Source organism: Carcharhinus amblyrhynchos, chromosome 1, assembly GCF_965287045.1.
Source record: "Carcharhinus amblyrhynchos chromosome 1, sCarAmb.v2.hapA, whole genome shotgun sequence".
Classification (NCBI taxonomy): domain Eukaryota; kingdom Metazoa; phylum Chordata; class Chondrichthyes; order Carcharhiniformes; family Carcharhinidae; genus Carcharhinus; species Carcharhinus amblyrhynchos.
In genome coordinates this window covers 22,436,099-22,455,064 of record NC_137324.1, presented here as the reverse complement: position 1 = coordinate 22,455,064, position 18,966 = coordinate 22,436,099, and the positions used below count along the sequence as shown (strand labels likewise).

Genomic DNA, 18,966 nt, shown 5'->3' with positions numbered 1-18,966 from the left:
CCCCCTCCCACCACACGCAGGGATATTCAACCCTCAGCCAACATCACAGAAACAGATTACCTATTCATTATCACATTGCTGTTTCGAAGGAGCTTGCTTTGTACTAATTGGCTGCTATCCTTCCCTGCAATACACAGTGACTACATGTCAATGACAATTCACTAACTGTTCTGAAGTTGTGATGGGTTCTCCCATTTTGAGACTACATGGACAGCACGGTAGTGTAGTGGTTAGCACTGCTGCCTCGCAGCACCAGAGTCCCGGGTTCAATTCCAGCCTCGGGTCACTGTCTATGTGGAATTTGCACATTCTCCTCATGTCTGCATGGGTTTCGTCCGGGTGCTCCAGTTTCTCCCATGGTCAAAAGATGTGTGGGTGAGGTTGTTTCGCCATGCTAAATTGATCCCAGTTTCGGGGGGGTGGGTGGATTAACAGGGTAAATATGAAGGGTTGTGGGAGCAGGGCCTGGATTGGATTGTGGTTGGTGCAGATTGAATGGGACGAGTGGCCTCTTTCTGCTCTGTAGGGATTCTATAAAAAACAGAGGGGGAAATAAGCAAAAGTGAGATGATGGGGCAGGGGGAGTTCTAAGAACATAGAACATAGAACATTACAGCGCAGAACAGGCCCTTCGGCCCACGATGTTGCGCCGACCAGTTACAAAACAATGACCCACTAACCTAAACCAATCCCTTCTCGTCCATAAACCTATCCACGGATCTCTTAAACGCCCCCAAACTAGGCGCATTTACAACTGCAGCAGGCAGGGCATTCCAATCCCTCACCACCCTCTGGGTAAAGAACCTACCCCTGACATACGTCCTATAACTACCACCCCTTAATTTAAAGCCATGCCCCCTCGTGCTAGATTTCTCCATCAGAGGAAAAAGGCTATCACTATCCACCCTATCTAAACCTCTAATCATCTTATATGTTTCAATAAGATCCCCTCTTAGCCACCTTCTTTCCAGCGAAAACAACCCCAAATCCCTCAGCCTCTCCTCATAGGACCTCCCCTCCATACCAGGCAACATCCTGGTAAACCTCCTCTGCACCCTCTCCAAAGCCTCCACATCCTTCCTATAATGTGGGGACCAGAACTGCACACAGTACTCCAAGTGCGGCCGCACCAGAGTTGTGTACAGTTGCAACATGACACTGCGACTTCTAGCTGTGCCTCTCCCACTGGCCAGGATGGCAGGACCCCAGGCCAGATTCTGCACTTGGAAGCTCATTAATTATGCGCAAGCCATTCTCCTCCAACACTCCTGGTGGGATGCCGGCTGATTCACCCAGCCACCCTCAGCTGACAGGTTCGAAGGTCTCGGCACCATATTTAATCACCATTCCAGCCCACCAGTCTTCACCAGATCGCACAGAGTGTCAGCAACCTCGAGGGAAAAGGTTAGCAGCCTCAAGATGAGATCTGTTCCTCGATTCAATCACCCTCCCCCTACGCTTGTGAGGCATCAATGCCTCACCTGGACCTCTACCCAGCACATCTGGAGCCTTCATGCATCACATTCCAATAAACGATGTGGTATCTCTTTGACCTCCTGTTTGTGAGCTTTCATTCAGCCTTTTGACTATCCAACTGCCCTGTCCCCATGTGTGGATTAGGTTGATTGGCGCTGCTGAATTGCTCCTTAGTGTCAGGAGATTGGCAGGGTAAATATGTGAGATTACTGGAATAGGGGCCTAGGTGGGATTGTGGTCAGTATAGACTCAATGGGCCGAATGGCCTCCTATTGCACTGTAGGGATTCTGTGACACTCCAGGTGTGGTCTCACCAAAGCCCTGTACGGCTGCAGTAAGACATCCTTAGTCACATCCTGCAAAGTGCACACCAGTTCGCATGGCCACCATGTATTATTTATGAACTCTCCATCCTAGACTGGGAAGTAGTTATATTTAGGATGCAGCAATACTGAACTGCCAGCAGCCACCCATTATCACTGCGGTGACATGCACACACTGCAGGCAGCTTTATTCCACAGGAGGTGCCTCATGCACGAACTGCACGTTAAAGGTATGAGTAAAGGAACTATTTCAGGTGAAGTTCTGATGTAAAGGACGCTTGGAAACGTAAGTTGGAATTCTCTGGACGTTCACACCCCGCTGCTGCTACAAGCAAGGAGGGAGAAGCTGGCAGTCAGCCGAATCTCCATTCACTGCAGCGGGACAGAGAATCCCACCAATGTGAACAGCTGGAGAATCCCACCCACAGAATCAGCTAAGTGACCATTCAGCACATCGTGCCTGTGGGAGATCTTTGAAAATTACCCTCAGCTCTTTATCGATTTATTTATATTTTAATGGCGAGACAGTTCCAGGTCAGGATGGTGTGTGACTTGGAGGAAAACTTGTAAATGTTGGTGTTGCCATGTATCTGCTGCCCTTGTCCTTCGAAATGAAGGTCGGGTTTCTGGGTTTGGAAGGTGCTATCGGAGTCTTGGTGAGTTGCTGCAGTGCATCTTGTAGAGGGTACACATTGCTGCCAATATGTGGCAGTTCCAGTTTACGTTATAAGAATCCTCACCCTCTATACCTATAGGTCTAATCTTTGTCCTTCACACCCCAACAGGATCAGACACAGGGACGTTTTCAGTTGTTGGGGGTTAATCATTATTATCTTTTTAATAATTTGTTGTATTGACACGTCTGACTGAATAACCTTTCCCTCATTAACTAAAGGCACAGTGAGGAAAATAGCAGTGGTTTCCTGGTTCAGATAAGGTGTAAATTCAACCAGAATCCAGATAGGAATCCAAGCTGAAACTGGAGTAAAATGTAATCTGGCTCCACTCCATTCCACAGTCTGGTCAGATCTTCACTCTACGTATCTACTCCAGGAGTTTAGCGTAGGGGACCCTCCATAGTGGAAAAAAAAGATACAAAAATCTGAGGACACACACCAACTGACTCAATAACTGCTGCCATCAGACTTTTGAATGGACCTGCCATATAGAGTCATAGAATCCCTACAATACAGAAGGAAGCCATTTGGCCCATCGAGTCTGTACTGACCACAATCCCACCAGTCCCTGTTCCCATCACCCCATGCATTTACCCTGCTAATCCCCCTGACACTGGGGTCAATTTAGCATGGCCAATTACATTAAGCTGATCTTTCTCTACACCCTATCTATAACTGTAACACCATATGCTGCATCCTCTCCTTTCCTTCTCCCTCTGTACTCTTTGAACGGTATGTTTTGCCTGTATAGCATGCAAGAAACAATAATTTTCACTGTATCCCGATACATGTGACAATAATGAATCAAACCAAATTCAACCATTATAGTACCTGAATTGTGTTGATGTCATTGAACTATCTGCAAGGAGCCTAGACCTTGTGATTTCCTGCCCATTAGGGTTCAATTTACCAGTTTCAGCTCCTGATAACTGAGGACCAGCAGTGCAATTTTTTAAAAAATGGTCCTACAGTGTAAATCAAACAAAATATCAGCAGTGTTGGATGTGTTTAATGTGAACTGCTTCAATCAATTATTCATGGTGAAAAGTAATGATGTGTCTGTCCTTCCTCTACAGAACAGTGAGTCATTGATCAGGCCCTCTGCTTTCAAGCCAGTTGTCCCCAAAAACTTCCACTCCATGCAGAACCTCTGCCCACCACAGAGCAATGGAATTATAGACAGCAGGAAAAGCCTTAATGCTCATCACACCAGTAGCAATAGCCCCTCGGGTGGGAGAGTATTGGACAAGGCTGGCCACAGTAGGACTATAAACCATGGTGGAGGTATGTCCGATTCTGGCCGCAACTCACTGACCAGTCTTCCTACCTATGGAACGGGCTACAGCCAGCACATTGGGCCAATGAGTGCTTCCACCAGCCACATCAACCGCCTCGGAACTTCATACGGTGAGAGGGGAATGCTGGGCTATAACGGAATATCTACCTCTGACAGTGGACGGTCTTCCAGTAAAAGCGTGGCGTCGTTCAACAAACTCAACCATATGCAGGAAACACTACCGTATCACTCGCCATCTAACGATGACATCATTCAGGACCTTGAAGACCGGTTATGGGAGAAGGAGCAGGAAGTGCTGCAGATGAGAAGAAGCCTGGATAAGAGTGAGGCGGCCATCGTGCAAGTCTTTGAGGAGAAACAGAAGATCTGGGAGCGGGAGATGGAGGACCTGAAGCAGAATTATGCAAATAAGCTCCAGCAGGTGTCCAAGAAGTCACAGAGGGCCCAGCAGGCCTTACAGCTTCAGATCTTCAAGCTCCAGCAGGAGAAGAAGAAACTGCAGGAGGATATAGGGCAGCTGCTGCAGCAGCGAGAGGAGCTGGAGAAGAAATGCCTGACTTTCAAGAAAGAGCAGTCCGAACTTCTGCCCAGATTGGAAGAAACCAAGTGGGAGGTAAGGAACAGCTATCATCATAGTCCCATTCCAATTCCAATCATTTCCCATTTTATATTCAGAACACAGAGTACAGAGCCCAGCTCAAAGAGCCATCCACTGAGTCTCTGCAAGCGCTCTACTCTCTGATACCTTCTGAGATTTCTTAATATATGGAACTAACACTGAGGCCATGTAATCCCCTACCAGTCAAAGTCAAAACACATTGAGACACTATGAGAGTTAGGCCATTTAACTGGGTGTAGGAGGAGGTGATGGCCAAGTAGTATTATCGCTAGACTATTAATCCAGAACCTCAGCTAATCTTCTGGAGACCTGGTTTCGAATCCCACCACGGCAGATGGTAGAATTTGAATTCAATAAAAAAATCTAAAATTAAGAATCTACTGATGACCATGAAACCATCTGATGTCCTTTTAAGGAAAGAAATCTGCCACCCTTACCTGGTCTGGCCTACATGTGACTCCAGAGCCACAGCAAAGTGGTTGACTCTCAACTGCCCTCAGGCGACTAAGGATGGGCAATAAATGCCAGCGACGCCATGTCCCATGAATGAATGAAAAAAAGATTAATCAGGCTTGCTCTGCCATTCAATTAGACTGACCAATGTCTCACCCCATTTACTATCACATCCTTTGATGCCCTACCTTCTATAGCACCTTTAACAGAATGAAGCATCCCAAGTTGTTTCACAGGGATATTACATAAGAACATAAGAACATAAGAAATAGGAGCAGGAGTAGGCCATCTGGCCCTTCGAGCCTGCCCCGCCATTCAATAAGATCATGGCTGATCTGTCGTGGCTCAGTTCCACTTTCCCGCCCTCTCCCCATAACCCTTAATCCCCTCTCTTATCAAAAACCCATCAACCCGCTTCTTAAAAATATTTAGCGAGGCAGCCTCCACCACTTCAACGGGCAGAGAATTCCAGAGATTCACCACCCTTTGAGTGAAGAAGTTCCTCCTCAACTCCGTTCTGAACTGCCCCCCCTTTATCTTGAGGCTGTGCCCCCTAGTCCTACTGTCTTTTTTGAGCGGGAAGAGTCTTTCCACCTCTATCCTATCCATCCCATTCATCATCTTATACGTCTCAATGAGATCTCCCCTCATTCTTCTAAACTCTAACGAGTACAAGCCTAGTTTATTCAGCCTCTCCTCATAGCTCAACCCCCTCAACTCCGGTATCAGCCTAGTAAACCTCCTCTGCACTCCCTCCAAGGCCAAAATATCCTTGCGCAGGTGCGGCGCCCAAAACTGCACACAGTACTCCAGCTGCGGCCTCACCAATGCCCTATACAGCTGCAGCAAGACCTCCCTACTTTTATATTCAATCCCCCTCGCTATGAAGGCCAGCATCCCATTCGCCTTCCTGACCACCTGCTGCACCTGCAGGCTGGGTTTTTGCGACTCATGCACAAGGACCCCGAGGTCCCTCTGCACTGTCGCCTGCTGCAGTTTTTCGCCACGTAAGTAATAGTCCTTCCTACCATTCTTCCTACCAAGTGTGAGGACCACCTCACACTTGCCAACATTAAATTCCATTTGCCATTTCCTGGCCCATTCGCCCAGCCTATCTAGATCCTTCTGCAGACTCTCCACACCCTCCGCACAATTTGCCTTTCCCCCAATCTTGGTGTCATCAGCAAATTTCGACACCCTACACTCGGTTCCCTCCTCCAGATCATCTATATAAATGGTAAATAGCTGAGGCCCCAGCACCGACCCCTGGGGCACTCCACTAGTCACCAACCGCCAATCCGAATAGCACCCATTGACCCCCACTCTCTGCCTCCTATTTGACAACCAATCCTCTATCCACGCTAACACCCTACCCCCAACTCCATGTCCTCTGACCTTCTGCAGTAGCCTCTTGTGAGGTACCTTATCAAACGCCTTCTGAAAATCCAGAAAGACCACATCCACCGGCTCTCCTCTATCCACCGCCCTAGACACATCCTCATAGAACTCCAGTAAATTTGTCAGACACGACTTCCCTTTAATGAAACCGTGTTGACACGGAGCCATGTAAGGTAAGTTGAATCATAGAATCCCTGCAGAAATAGGCCATTCAGCCCATCGAATCTGCACTGACCACAATCTCACCCAGGCCCTATCCCCATAAACTCCATGCATTTATAATCTAGTCCCCCTGATATTAAGAGGCAATTTAACATGGCCAGTTCACCTACCCCACACATCTTTGGGCAGTGGGAGCAAACCAGAACAGCCAGAGGAAACCCACGCAGACACGAGGAGAATGTGCATGTAAGATGTTAGGTCAGATGGCTAGAAGAGATTGGCTTAAGAAGCTGAAAGGAGGAAAATGAAGTAGAGAAGCAGAGAGGTGTAGCAAGGGTACTGCAGAGCTGAGGGCTCTGGGCACAGCCACCAATGGTGGAACAATTGTAACTGGGATTGCACAAGAGCAACGCAGACATCCCAGAGGATTGCGGGTTTGGAGGAGATTCCAGAGGTAGGGAGGGGCAAGTCATGGAGGGATTTGAAACCAAGAACAGGAATTTCAAAATCACGACGTTTCGTGACTAGGATGTACCACAGATCAGCAAATACAGAGAACGGAGGGAACAGGACTTACTTTTTCTCAGGGTGGAAGAATCAATCACGAGGGAGCACAGGTTTAAGGTGCGAGGAGCAGGGATTAAAGGAGATGTACGAGGCAGATTTTTTACACAGAGGGTGGAACTCGCTGCCGGGGGAGATAGTGGAAGCAGATACGCAGTGACTTCTAAGGGGCATCTGGACAAATCCATGAATAGGATGGGAATAGAGGGATATGGTCCCCGGAAGGGTAGGGGGTTTTAGTTCAGTCGGGCAGCATGATCAGTGCAGGCTTGGAGGGCCGAAAGGCCTGTTCCTGTGCTGTAACTTTCTCTCTTCTTTTTTCTTTGACTTGCTACCAGCTAATTCAGCCAAGTCACAACCAAGTGACCAGATTGGCAGTCCTGTCATATCCAGTCATGAATAGTGGTGGAAAGTTAAACAACTAACTACAAATGGCCCCATCCTCAATGATGGCATAGCCCAGCACATTGGTGCAAAGGACAAGGAGCGTTTGTTGTTGTCTTCGATCAGTGAGGCAGGGTGGCTGATCTATTCTCGGCCTCCTCCTGAGGCTTCAACATTACAGATGTCAGTCTTCAGTCAATTTGATTCACTCCACATGGTGTTAAGAAACGTCTGAAGGTTCTGGATGTCCCAACAACGTTGCAGCAATAGTACTGAAAAGCTTTAGAACTTGCCACTCTCCTCGCCAAGCTGTTCCAGTACAGCTCCAACACTGGCATCTACCTGGCAATGTGGAAAATTGCCCACATATGCCCGTCCACAACGGGCTGAATAAGTCCGATCCAGCGCCATGTTTTCAGCCTGACCCTCATCATCAGCAAAGTGATGCAATGTATTGTCAACAGTGCCATCAAGTGACATTTATTCAGCAATAACCCGCTCACTAACCCTCAGTTTGGGTTCCGCCAGAGTCACTCTGGCCCATCCAAGAGCAGCACACTGGCAAAGTGGTTCACACTGCTGTCTTACAGCTCCAGGGACCTGGGTTCTATTACCAGCTTGGGTCACTGTCTGTGTGGAGTTTGCATGTTCTCCCCGTGTCTGTGTGGGTTTCCTTTGGATGCTCCTGTTCCCTCCCACAGTCAAAAGATGTCCGGGTTTGGCGCTTTGGCTATACTAAATTGCCCCTTAGTGTCCCGGGATACGTAGGTTAGAAGGATTAGCAGAGTAAGTTTGTGGGGATACAGGGATAGGGCTTAGGTGGGATTGTTGTAGGTGCAGACCCAATGGGCCGAATGGCCTCCTTTTGTAGGGACTCTAACCTACCCCCAGTCAATAGGATTAACACCATGTATACACTCCACTCATGCCAAATATTTCAGAAAATCTGAGATGAAAACTGGAAATATACAATAGGGTCTTGGCAGTGCCTGTAGAGAGAGAAACATTCCTGGTCAATGACGTTCCTGAAAGAATTATTCTAGTAGCGTGTCCTGTATTTATCCCTCCATCAACATCATAAAAACAAATTATTTGGTTGTGAACACCTTGCTGTTAACTGCTGCAGTAACTGCCCTTCAAAGTGCTATATAAATATGATATTTTAACGATAGATTTATGCCCAGCAAGATACAAAAGATCCAAGGCAAGTGAATGGAGTTAAAATGTAGATTGGCCTTGATCTCATTGGATGGCAGAGCAGGTTTGAGGGGCTGAATGGCCTTCTCCTGTACCTTCTCCTTTTCAAATTTTGATTTGATTTTGATTTGATTTGTTATTGTCACGTGTATTAACATACAGTGAAAAGTATTGTTTCTTGCGTGCTATACAGACAAAACATACCGTTCATAGAGAAGGAAATGAGAGAGTGCAGAATGTAGTGTTACAGTCATAGCTAGGGTGTAGAGAAAGATCAACTTAATGCAAGATAAGTCCATTCAAAAGTCTGACAGCAGCAGGGAAGAAGCTGTTCTTGAATCGGTTGGTACGTGACCTCAGACTTTGTATCTTTTTCCCAACAGAAGAAGGTGGAAGAGAGAATGTCCGGAGTGCGTGGGGTCTTTAATTATGGTGGCTGCATTGCCGAGGCAGCGGGAAGTGTAGACAGAGTCAATGGATGGGAGGCTGGTTTGCGTGATGGATTCATGTTTACATTGAAGTTTATAGGCCAAAATGAATAACAGCTGTTTGGGAATCTTCTGTGTGTTGCGTCAGGTTGTCAGCAATTCCTGGGAATGTGTGGATCAGCTCACATGCACTTTGTTTTGTTTATATTAGTTCATGAGGATATCATGAATGCATCTCAGCTTATCTTCAAATTGGATTGTTAAGGAACGTCCAGAAATGGCCATTCCCTGCACCCCCCCCCCCGACTCCCGCCATGAGAATGGAAAATTTGGCGGATGATGTAAAAGGTCCATCGACCTCGGGCAGGACTTTTGAGTCTTGGGGTGCGTGCAGCTGAAAAGTCCCACTCAATTAATCATCACCTGTCAGTCCAAAGAGTGAAAAATTTATTATGGCAATTTATTTAATGTCTGTTTTTATTAAAGATAAGCGAATCTCACAGCACAGAGGGAGCTCATTGTTCATGTACTGATTGTTCAAAAGAGCAATCCAATTTATCCACCCCACCCCCACACCCTTCCAGTCTAGCCCATGAAATGTTTCCTTTTCCAGTATTTATTATGTGGCATGTGGCACAGTGGTTAGCACTGCTGCCTCACAGTGCCAGGAAGCCAGCTTAAATTCCTGCCTCGGGTCACTGTCTGGAGTTTGCACATTCTCCTCGTGTCTGCGTGGGTTTCCTCCAGGTGCTCCAATTTCCTCCCACAGTCCAAAGAGGTATGAATTAGCCATGCTAAATTGCCTCTTAGTGTCCAAAGATGTGTCAGTTAGGGGGTTTAGCAGGGTAAACACGTGGGGTTACAGGGATAGGGCAGGGGTGGGCCTGGGTAAGATGCTCTGTTGGAGAGTTGGTACAGGCTCGATGGGCCAAATGGCCTCCTTCTGCACTGTATGGATTCTATGATTTGAAAAAAAAGTATCCCCTGCCACTCCATCATTGGAGATGGTTTGGTCTACATTGTCATCAATACACAGATCTTTCAGAGTTAAAGGGATGCTTTCTTTATTTGTAAATATAACCAAATAGACACAGTGAGAGCCAAGATGTTTTGTGACTCTTCTGTCTGTCTTACTCCACTGACCTAAAACAGCAATAACATCTTGGATCTATGTACCTCTCACATCAAGAAATCATAGAAATCCTACAGCACAGAAAGAGGCCATTCAGCCCATCGAGTCTGCACCGACCACAATCTCATCCAGGCCCTACCCCCATATCCCTACATATTTACCCTCTAATCTCTCTAACCTACGCATCTGAGGACACTAAGGGGCAATTTTTATCATGGCCAATCAACCTAACCCCCATATCTTTGGACTGTGGGAGGAAACCGGAGCATCCGGAGGAAACCCACACAGACATGGGAAGAATGTGCAAACTCCACATAGACAGTGACCCAAACCGGGAATCAAACCCAGGTCCCTGGGGCTGTGAAGCAGCAGTGCTAACTACTGTGCCACTGTGCCACCCCAAAATCATTAATGTCCCAGGCACTTCACACACTGGTAGAATGGTTGGCACTGCTGCCTCACAGTGCTAGGGACCCAAGTTAAATTCCTGCCTCGGGTGAATGTCTCTCTGGAGCTTGTACATTCACCCCATGTCTGCGTGGGTTTCCTCCGGGTGCTCCGGTTTCCTCCCATAGTCCAAAGATATGTGGGTTAGGTGGATTGGCCAGGCAAAATTGCCTCTTAGTGTCAGGGAGACTAGCTGGCATAAATGCATGGGGTTATAGGGATAGGGCCTGGGTGGGATTGTGGTCAGTGCAGACCAGATGGGCCAAGTGATCTCGTTCTGCACTGTAGGGAGTTTATGAATGAGTAGCATGTGTAAAGTTGTAATTGGAATTTCAAAATATATCACCAAGTAAGTTCATAACAGGGTGGCACGGTGGCATAGTGGTTAGCACAGCTGTGCCAGGGCGCTAGGGACCCAGGTTCAATTCCCACCTTGGGTCACTGTCTGTGTGGAGTCTGCACGTTCTCCCTGTGTCTGCATGGGTTTCCTCCAGATGCTCCGGTATCTTCCCACAATCCAAAGATGTGCAGTTAGGTGGATCGGCCATGCTAAATTAGCAAGGTAAATGTGCGGGGTCACGAGGATAGGGCCTGGGTGGGATTGTTGTCGGTGCAGACTCGATGGGTTGAATGGCCTCCTTCTGCTCTGTAGGGATCCTATGAGGAGTGTCCTGATGCTACATTTACTAGCAAGCTGCGCAAGGAAATATAAATGCAGATGATTAAAATCTTGATCAAAGTTTTAAGGGGTATCTTACAGAAGAGAGGCGGAGGGGGTTTTGGAAGGGAATTCCAGGCAGCTGAAGACCAGTTGTGGAGCGGTTAATATTGAGGATTAGATGAGTCCGGGATTGCGGATTATAGGGCCAGGAGAGATTGCAGAGATGGGGGAGAGCGAGGCCCCAGAGGCGAATTTTAAGATGAAGGTGTTGGTGGGCCATTTTTCTCACGCTCTCTGCGTTTGTCTCAGGTTTGCCAAAAGGCCGGCGAGATCTCCCTAATGAAGCAACAGATGAAGGATTCGCAAGCCGACGTGGCCCAGAAACTGAACGAGATGGTGGCATTAAAGACACAACTGAAGGAGGCGACGTCAGCACTGAAGGCGAAAGAAGAGCAGGTTCTCACTCTGAAGGACTCGGTCAACGCCAAGGGCATCGAGCTGGAGGTGTGCGAGAACGAGCTGCAGAGGAAAACCAGTGAGGCGCAGCTCCTGCGGGAAAAGCTGGGCCAGAACGAAGCGGAAATTGCGGGATTGAAGCAGGCCCTGACCGCGGCGGGCCGCCAGAACTGGAGCGGCGAGGAGCTGCCGGAAGAGCCGCGGGACCAGCTGGCCTGCGAGAGCGACGAGGCGAAGATGCAGCGGCAGAGCGAGGACGCGGTGAAGACCCTGAAGAAGCAGATCGAGCGGCTGCAGGGCGAACTGAGGCTGGAGAGGCAGCAGCACGAGCAGCAGGCGGCCCAGTTCGAGGAGGAGAGGCAGACGTGGCAGGACGAGAAGGAGAAAGTCATCAAATATCAGAAGCAGCTGCAGTTGAACTACGTGGAAATGTACCAGAAGAACCAGGCACTCGAGAACAAACTTGGCGACATCAACTCAAAGGCCAATTCTCCCACAGCGGACGAAATCAAGCAATGGACACCATCGCGACTGGAACGGATAGAATCCACTGAAATATAACCTGTACAAACGACTGACCACTTTCTACTGGTGTATAAGTGGGACCATTTACATGTTTTGTCCAAACCTATCTGTCTGTTTAGATTCACAGTCACCTTTGTGCTTTATCCTCATTTCAGCACAATGTCTGCCACCGTATGATCAAAATTCAGCCCCAGTATTTTTATATTTTGAACCTGGCTGTGGTCTGACTATCACCGACCCCACCCCCGCCCAACCTCAACCTCCATTTCCTTTTTGTTTCTGTTCCTCAACATCTGGGGCCGGGTCGGGAGGATTTGGGGGGCAGTGAAGGAGGGTGGGGGGGGATTCAGATGACCGACTTCCTCCCCCTGTGCAGCTGTGTCTCCTACCTGGCTTGGCGCGTCCTGCCACATCGCGGCACTGCCTCGTCCCAACTCCAGAGAAACAAAACGCTCCGGATGCTGGAAATCCGTAACAGAGGCAGAAAATGCTGCAAAACGCTCCTCGGGCCCAAACAGCATCAATATCTGCCCTGTCCCTGAATCATTCCTGCCTTCCGTCCTATTGTAGACGTCTCCTCGTTCTTTCTTCCCTCTATCCCTCCCACTTCCTGCCCATCCACTATCCCCTGACTGTGTGCCTGCTTCACAACATTTCATTCTCATAACATGGTCCAGCTCTAGTCAGTGGCCCCCAGCGTGAAACATTAATTCGGACTCTTGCTGCCTCACCTGCTGTGTCTTTTCCAGCGTTTTTATAATAGATTCCAGGCATGTATTCCAATGACTCGAAGCTCAGAAAGACTGCTCTCCCCTGGGAGTGGACGGGTAGGTGAGGATGGGTGACCTGGCAGGGGCCCCATCTACCTGACTCTGCTAGGTTGGCTTTCTGTCTTTGGCCCTTTTGCCTTTTGGGCCAGTTGAAGCCTTAAGTTACCAAATAAAAGCCACTGAAGGGCCACCTCTCATCACAGCTGGTCTAAGCCATGAGGTCAGGTTGCCAGGTAACCCTAAGTGGCATGGTTATGGGCTTGAGGCTAACTAAGGGCACCGTCCTTATTTGGACACTTCCAATAGAGGATACCTGCTTCCTAATGATGGTTCCCCCTCCTCCCCCCTTTCCCCTCCCCCCCCTCCCCTCCCCTCCCCTCAGCCTCCTAATTGTGACCACCCATTCATCTCTGGAACCTGGCTGATTGGCCCTGGAGGAATCACCCCAGCTTGACCTACACGCTCTGATATGTGGGGGAATTGCTGCAGTTCCCATAGTGGCTAGCACTCCTGGTGGCACTGGAGAGCTGCCGGCCACCTGATATTCCAGCAGCTGTCAGACACAGGACATCCTCCCAGATGGGTTCACAAGCCACGACCTGAGCCATTTGAAAGCCAGACAGCCATGAAAGCAGTCCCTATGTAGCAGCCTCAGGCCCACCCTTTTATGGTCATCCTTTGCAAGCTTCTGGCCATGTCGTATCACACAAGTGTCTTACTCCACATGGTCTCATTTTCTGCTATCATGTAATCATTTTACCAAGGCAGGTCAATGAAATTAAGTAACAGATCAGCCATAATCTAACTGAAATGGGCTGGAGGTGCTGTACAGACTGTACTCCTGTGTTCCATTAGCAAGGGGCCCAGCCTGTAACATTGTGGAGCTAGAATCTGCAAATCAGGAAATGACGAGAAACTAAGGGTGATGTAAATCTTCCATTGGGTTCAGTGTGAATGGCCCCTTTTATCATTGCAGTGTACAAATACATGAACCTCCTGTATGAACCATCAGTACCTGTGAAGGTGGCACAGTGGAATCATGTAATCACACAACCAAATACAGAGCAAAGTGCGGCAAGGAAATGACACCTCCATTAGCATCCCAATTTCCCTCTGCTGAACCCTGCCGCAGCGTCTTTACGTTTCAATGGAAGAATAATGTGTTAAATAACACTTAGAACTCAAATATTGAGAATGACAATGAGAAGCACCCAGCTACAATGTACTTTGCTGAAACCATGCTATTATGTATTAACAATCTCTGAGGCCGTAATCGTTTGGTTTCCTGTGTGCCCTGCAGTTTCTTCTATGAAACTCATATCTAAAAAGACTTTTAAACCCAGATGAAAGGTGCTGCTGATTTTGACAAAATAGCCCTATCAACCTGCCTTCTCACCAAATTTCTCCACCTCTTTACCTTCCAGACGCAAATTGCTTTGCCTCCTGAACCTTTTTACAATGAATGTTCACTTCAATGGCCTTCACTGGGATCTTCCACAAATCTATCCTGCTGTTGGAGAAAAAAATTCCCATTGTTCCTTGCCTCAAACTCCTTTCCCTGCAGAAATTGTGAACCATTTGCTCAGATCAATTTTGAAATGACAATTCCAAATCGCTGTCCAGGGACAACGAGCCTCAACGTTTCCCTAATTGTAAAAGTTCACATCGTGGCCTCCATTCAGTCCTATTATCCTTTGAAATTTTGTTTTCTGTGTACGCACATGGAAAAACATAAAATCCATTTTTATTCCTGCGTTGCCTCAAGAGGTAAAAACACTTGAGCAAAATCTGGAGACAAAGCACATCTGCTGATTTGTTGAAGAGGAAACCAATCTGTGCCTCTTACACTTCAGCAGCAAGTGTTCTGCTTTCAGTAGCTCATATGGCATTGCATCCCCATTTTAGAATCTGGGACTCAATGCAGGCCTTCTAGAATGGGAGTACAACCCTCAAACCTGGCCTCCTTGGTCAGTTTCTCTCATTCCTCCCCTTTCACCCACCTCAGGGATTCTTGGCGATAAAGGAGAATTGTTCATGGAGCTTGCAAGCAAAATTCCCCAAACTGGAGATTGAAGAGATTAACCACAGAACCTTACGGCATAGACGGAGGTAATTCGGGTTACGGTGTCTGCACTGTCATTAAAGAGATGGATGGGGAGAAATAATAGAGAACTGCAGTTCAATAGTTGGCATCCTCAGTCAATATTCCATCACCAACAAGGGGAACAAAAAGAAATATATAACTTTCTCAATCCCTGTAATTTCAGAAGCTGTGTGCCACTGTCCCAGCCTTCACAGAATTACTGCTAATTCGCACTGTTGTACTACCCACTTTGAAAGACCCATTCATTTGTTCGTTGGTAAATATTGAGTCGAGCGTTTACTGTTCAATGTAAATATGTGTGCCTGTGATGTGTGTAAAGGTAAACATTACCCATCTGAAAATTACACCATTTCTAAAGATTTCCTGTATAACTAGACAATGCAATTCCTCAGTCGCTGCACTCTCCCACAGCACTGTGTAATAGTTGATTTAATATATTGCCAGATAATAAGCAATCCTTAACTGACGGAACTTAATAAGGTCAACAAAGTTAAATAGGAACACAATGCATTTACATGTACAAGGCGTGAAGTATTATTTGCAGACCTGTGACCAGAAATTAATTTGAGGCTGCACAACGTCCCTATCATTCTTGTTTTTTTTTGCCTAATTCCCAACCAAAACATGGGAAAAGATGCAATGAAAGGTTAGTACCATACCAAGAAGAGTCACGAAGGTCCTGCCACGTAGTAAATTGAATGTTGTGGTGGGTTTTATATCTGATACACTGAGATGTTTTAAAATACAATGTTCTTACTTGTTCCCATGCTGATAGGTCAAAGGAGAGGTACAGGTGCAGAATTTGTCCCAGCTTGAATACTTGGGATTTGTGGCTCATGCATCTATAATGATGTCCCATCCCAATCCACCATCTATGTGCCTCGATAGCTACAGAACTTTAGTCTAGGGCCTGTGGTGAATGCTTGATCTTTTTTTTTAACGCTGATTTTTCAGACATAGGAGTAGATGTGGACTGTACAACTCCTCAAACCTGCTCCATAACTCGTGGTCAATCCTTTATGTTAGCTCCACTTTCCCTCCTTGCTTCCAAACCCTTTGATTCCCTTAGTGTCTACAAAGCTGTCGAGCCCTGTTTAGAATATTCTCAATGATTGTGCATCCACAACTCTCTGGCATAGAAAATTCCAGATTCACAATCATCTGAGTGAAAAAATTTCTCCTTATCTTAATCCCAAATGGTCCACAACTTAGACTGAGATGTGATCACCTAGTTCTAGACTCTTGGGTTGTTAGGGGGGAAGCACCTTCACAATATCTACCCTGCAAAGCTCTCAAAGAATGTTATATATTTCAATGAGGTTACCTCTCATTCTTCTAAATTCCAAAGAAAATAAGACCATTCTATTTAATCTCTCCTAAAGAGCAGTCATCTCATCTCAGGAATCAATCTAGAGAACCTTTGCTGGATTCCCTTTAGGGCAAATATAGCCTTCCTTAGACGAGGAGATGAGAACTGTACACATTACTGCAGGTATGATTTCACTAAAGTCCTATATAATTGCAGCAAGACTTTCTTACTTGATACACCGACCCCTTGCAGTGAAGGTTAACTATTGCAAATACTATTTGTCTTTTTAAATGCTTGCTGCAGCTGTATGTTAACATTATAATTCATGTACAAGTCCTCTGCGTATTAATCTTTCCTAGTCTTCTAAATAATATTCAGCTATTCCATTCTTTCGATCAAAGTTGGTCATTTAATACTGCCAACATTATAATCCGTCTGCCTCCTTTTTGGCCAATCATTTTAACAGTTTCCATTCCTTTGCAGCCTCTTTTCATCTTCCTCATTGTCTTCCCACCGAGCTTTGTATTGCCTGCAAACTTAGATACATTGTACTTGGTCCTCGTGATACAGATTGTAAATAGCTGAGGTCTGTTCACTGATCCTTGTGACACTCCGCCAGTTACATCCCCTCCTCCTAAAATTGACCATTTATTCTGACTGTTTTCTCTCCATTAACCAAATCTCATTTTCGATGAGTAAATCTTAAAGTACACTGATCCTGGTTTACTTCGCAAACTAATATTCAAAGATTGCATTGACTCCTGAACCCTATATATGTTCTGTACATATTTATAATACATATTTATTTTCTCACTTTGGCTGAGATTTGGTTTTACATGGGGTGGGGTGTGGCTATGTTGCCAGCTTTGCACTAAGGAAAAGCGGTTTTGGGTAAATGTCACATCACTCTAACATTGGCAGCAATGACTGCCCATAGACCCTTAAGACCTATCTTCTCGAAACCCGTTTGAGTTTACACTGGGTTCCATCCCAATCTATGGAATTTCCAGTGCTGGCTTGGAGTTTGCCTTCTCAAAGGGGAGAACATTTGCATTTGACCAGTTGTGAACCACAGGGTAATCTTAGTAACAAAGCAATAAAAAGAAACAATGGCACAGTGTAAAAAAAATACTACTTAAGTGGCAAGCAATGTCTACTTTTACAGTAAATCCTCAGTGTGGATCTCATCAAGTCGCTGTGTAATTGTTTGGCCATCTTGTCCAGAATTGACGACTGTGTTGTTAGATATTTGTACGGAGCTGCATGAGGATCGATGAGCTGTGATGTATAATGAAATTCCCATGGGGGAAGCTGATGAAGAAGCACTTTTTAGTCAACATTCTTCCAGTGGATAATGACATTGAGGTGATCAAGTCAAAGACACATGCAACAAGAACAGAAATAAATCTGTTCGTCGGCAACAGTTAGAAAAATTGTCACTGGTTAGCTTCTGAGCTTTCCCGCAATTTTTAGTTATAAATTCATATGTACATTAAAAACTCAGGAGAGATATTTGGAACATGGTGATACCGAATGTGGTTAAAATGCATGAATATAAAGAAATGCGGCATCACAAAGGGTTGGAACTCCAATCTGCACGTAATTTTGTCTTCTGATATCAGTTAGTGGGCCAACTGAAAAGTAGGTGCCTTTCCATTGAGATCATACAGCGACACAGCACAGAAGCAGGTTCCATTCCTGTGTGCAGGTACTGGCCGTTTGAAAGAGCTTTCCGATTAGTTCCACTCACCCACCCATTCCCCAATGCCCCGCATTGTATTTTTTTCCCCGTTACAGAATTCCTCTCATTTCCTTTTGAAAATCAGGGTTGAAGCTGGTTCCACTTTTCTTCCAGACAATCTATATCCTAGACAATGGGCAGCATGGTGTTTAGCACTGCTGCCTCACAGTGCCAGGGACCCAGGTTCAATTCTAGCCTCGGGTTACTGTCCGTGTGGAATTTGCACCTTCTCCTGTGTCTGTGCAGGTTTCCTCCAGGTGCTCTGGGTCTTCTCCCACACTCCAAGGATATGCTGATTAGGTGGATTGACCATGTTAAATTGACCCAAGTGTCAGGGGAGCTATCGGGGTAAATATGAAAGGGTTACAGGGATAGCCTGGGTGGGATTGTGGTCGGTGCAGACTTGATGGGCTGAATGGCCTCCTTCTACATTGTAGGGATTCTATGAACACCTCGCTGGGTTTAAGCAAAGAAATCTCATCATCTTTCTGGGTCTTTTGTCCATTGTCTTAAACCTGTGACCAGCCTCCTGCCAGTGGAAAGAGTTTCTCATTATTTGCTGTGTCAAAAACTCCTCGTAAATGTAAAGATCTCCATTTAAAGATAGATGGGAGAGTTTAAGAAGAACCTGCCTGGTGCAGCTCTTAACATTGGATTGTGAGCAAAGCCAAAGATATTGGCTAGAATTTTACCACCATTCAGACCAGCAGGATTTTCCTATCCCGCGCAGAGAATGGAGATTTGATTGCATCGTGAATGTGGGATGAACGGGCAGTGAGATCACGCCCATTTTAGTTTAGAGCAGGGGGTTGCGTGAACTGGCTGAGGGGGGACAAACAGGAA

General features: G+C 46.5%; 1 protein-coding gene across 3 annotated transcripts in view; it reads left to right on the top strand.

The window, feature by feature from the left end:
* The window catches only part of LOC145348863 (leucine zipper putative tumor suppressor 3-like), a 181,299-nt gene extending 168,862 nt beyond the window's left edge, over positions 1-12,437 (top strand). For all 3 annotated transcript variants that reach the window (XM_080197007.1, XM_080197097.1, XM_080196920.1), the window contains exons 3-4: positions 3,553-4,386; positions 11,528-12,437. In XM_080197007.1, the coding sequence (XP_080053133.1) occupies positions 3,553-4,386; positions 11,528-12,235 (1,542 nt within the window). In that variant the 3' untranslated portion in view covers positions 12,236-12,437. The remainder of the gene's footprint in view (positions 1-3,552; positions 4,387-11,527) is intronic.
* Positions 12,438-18,966: the final 6,529 nt, after the last annotated feature.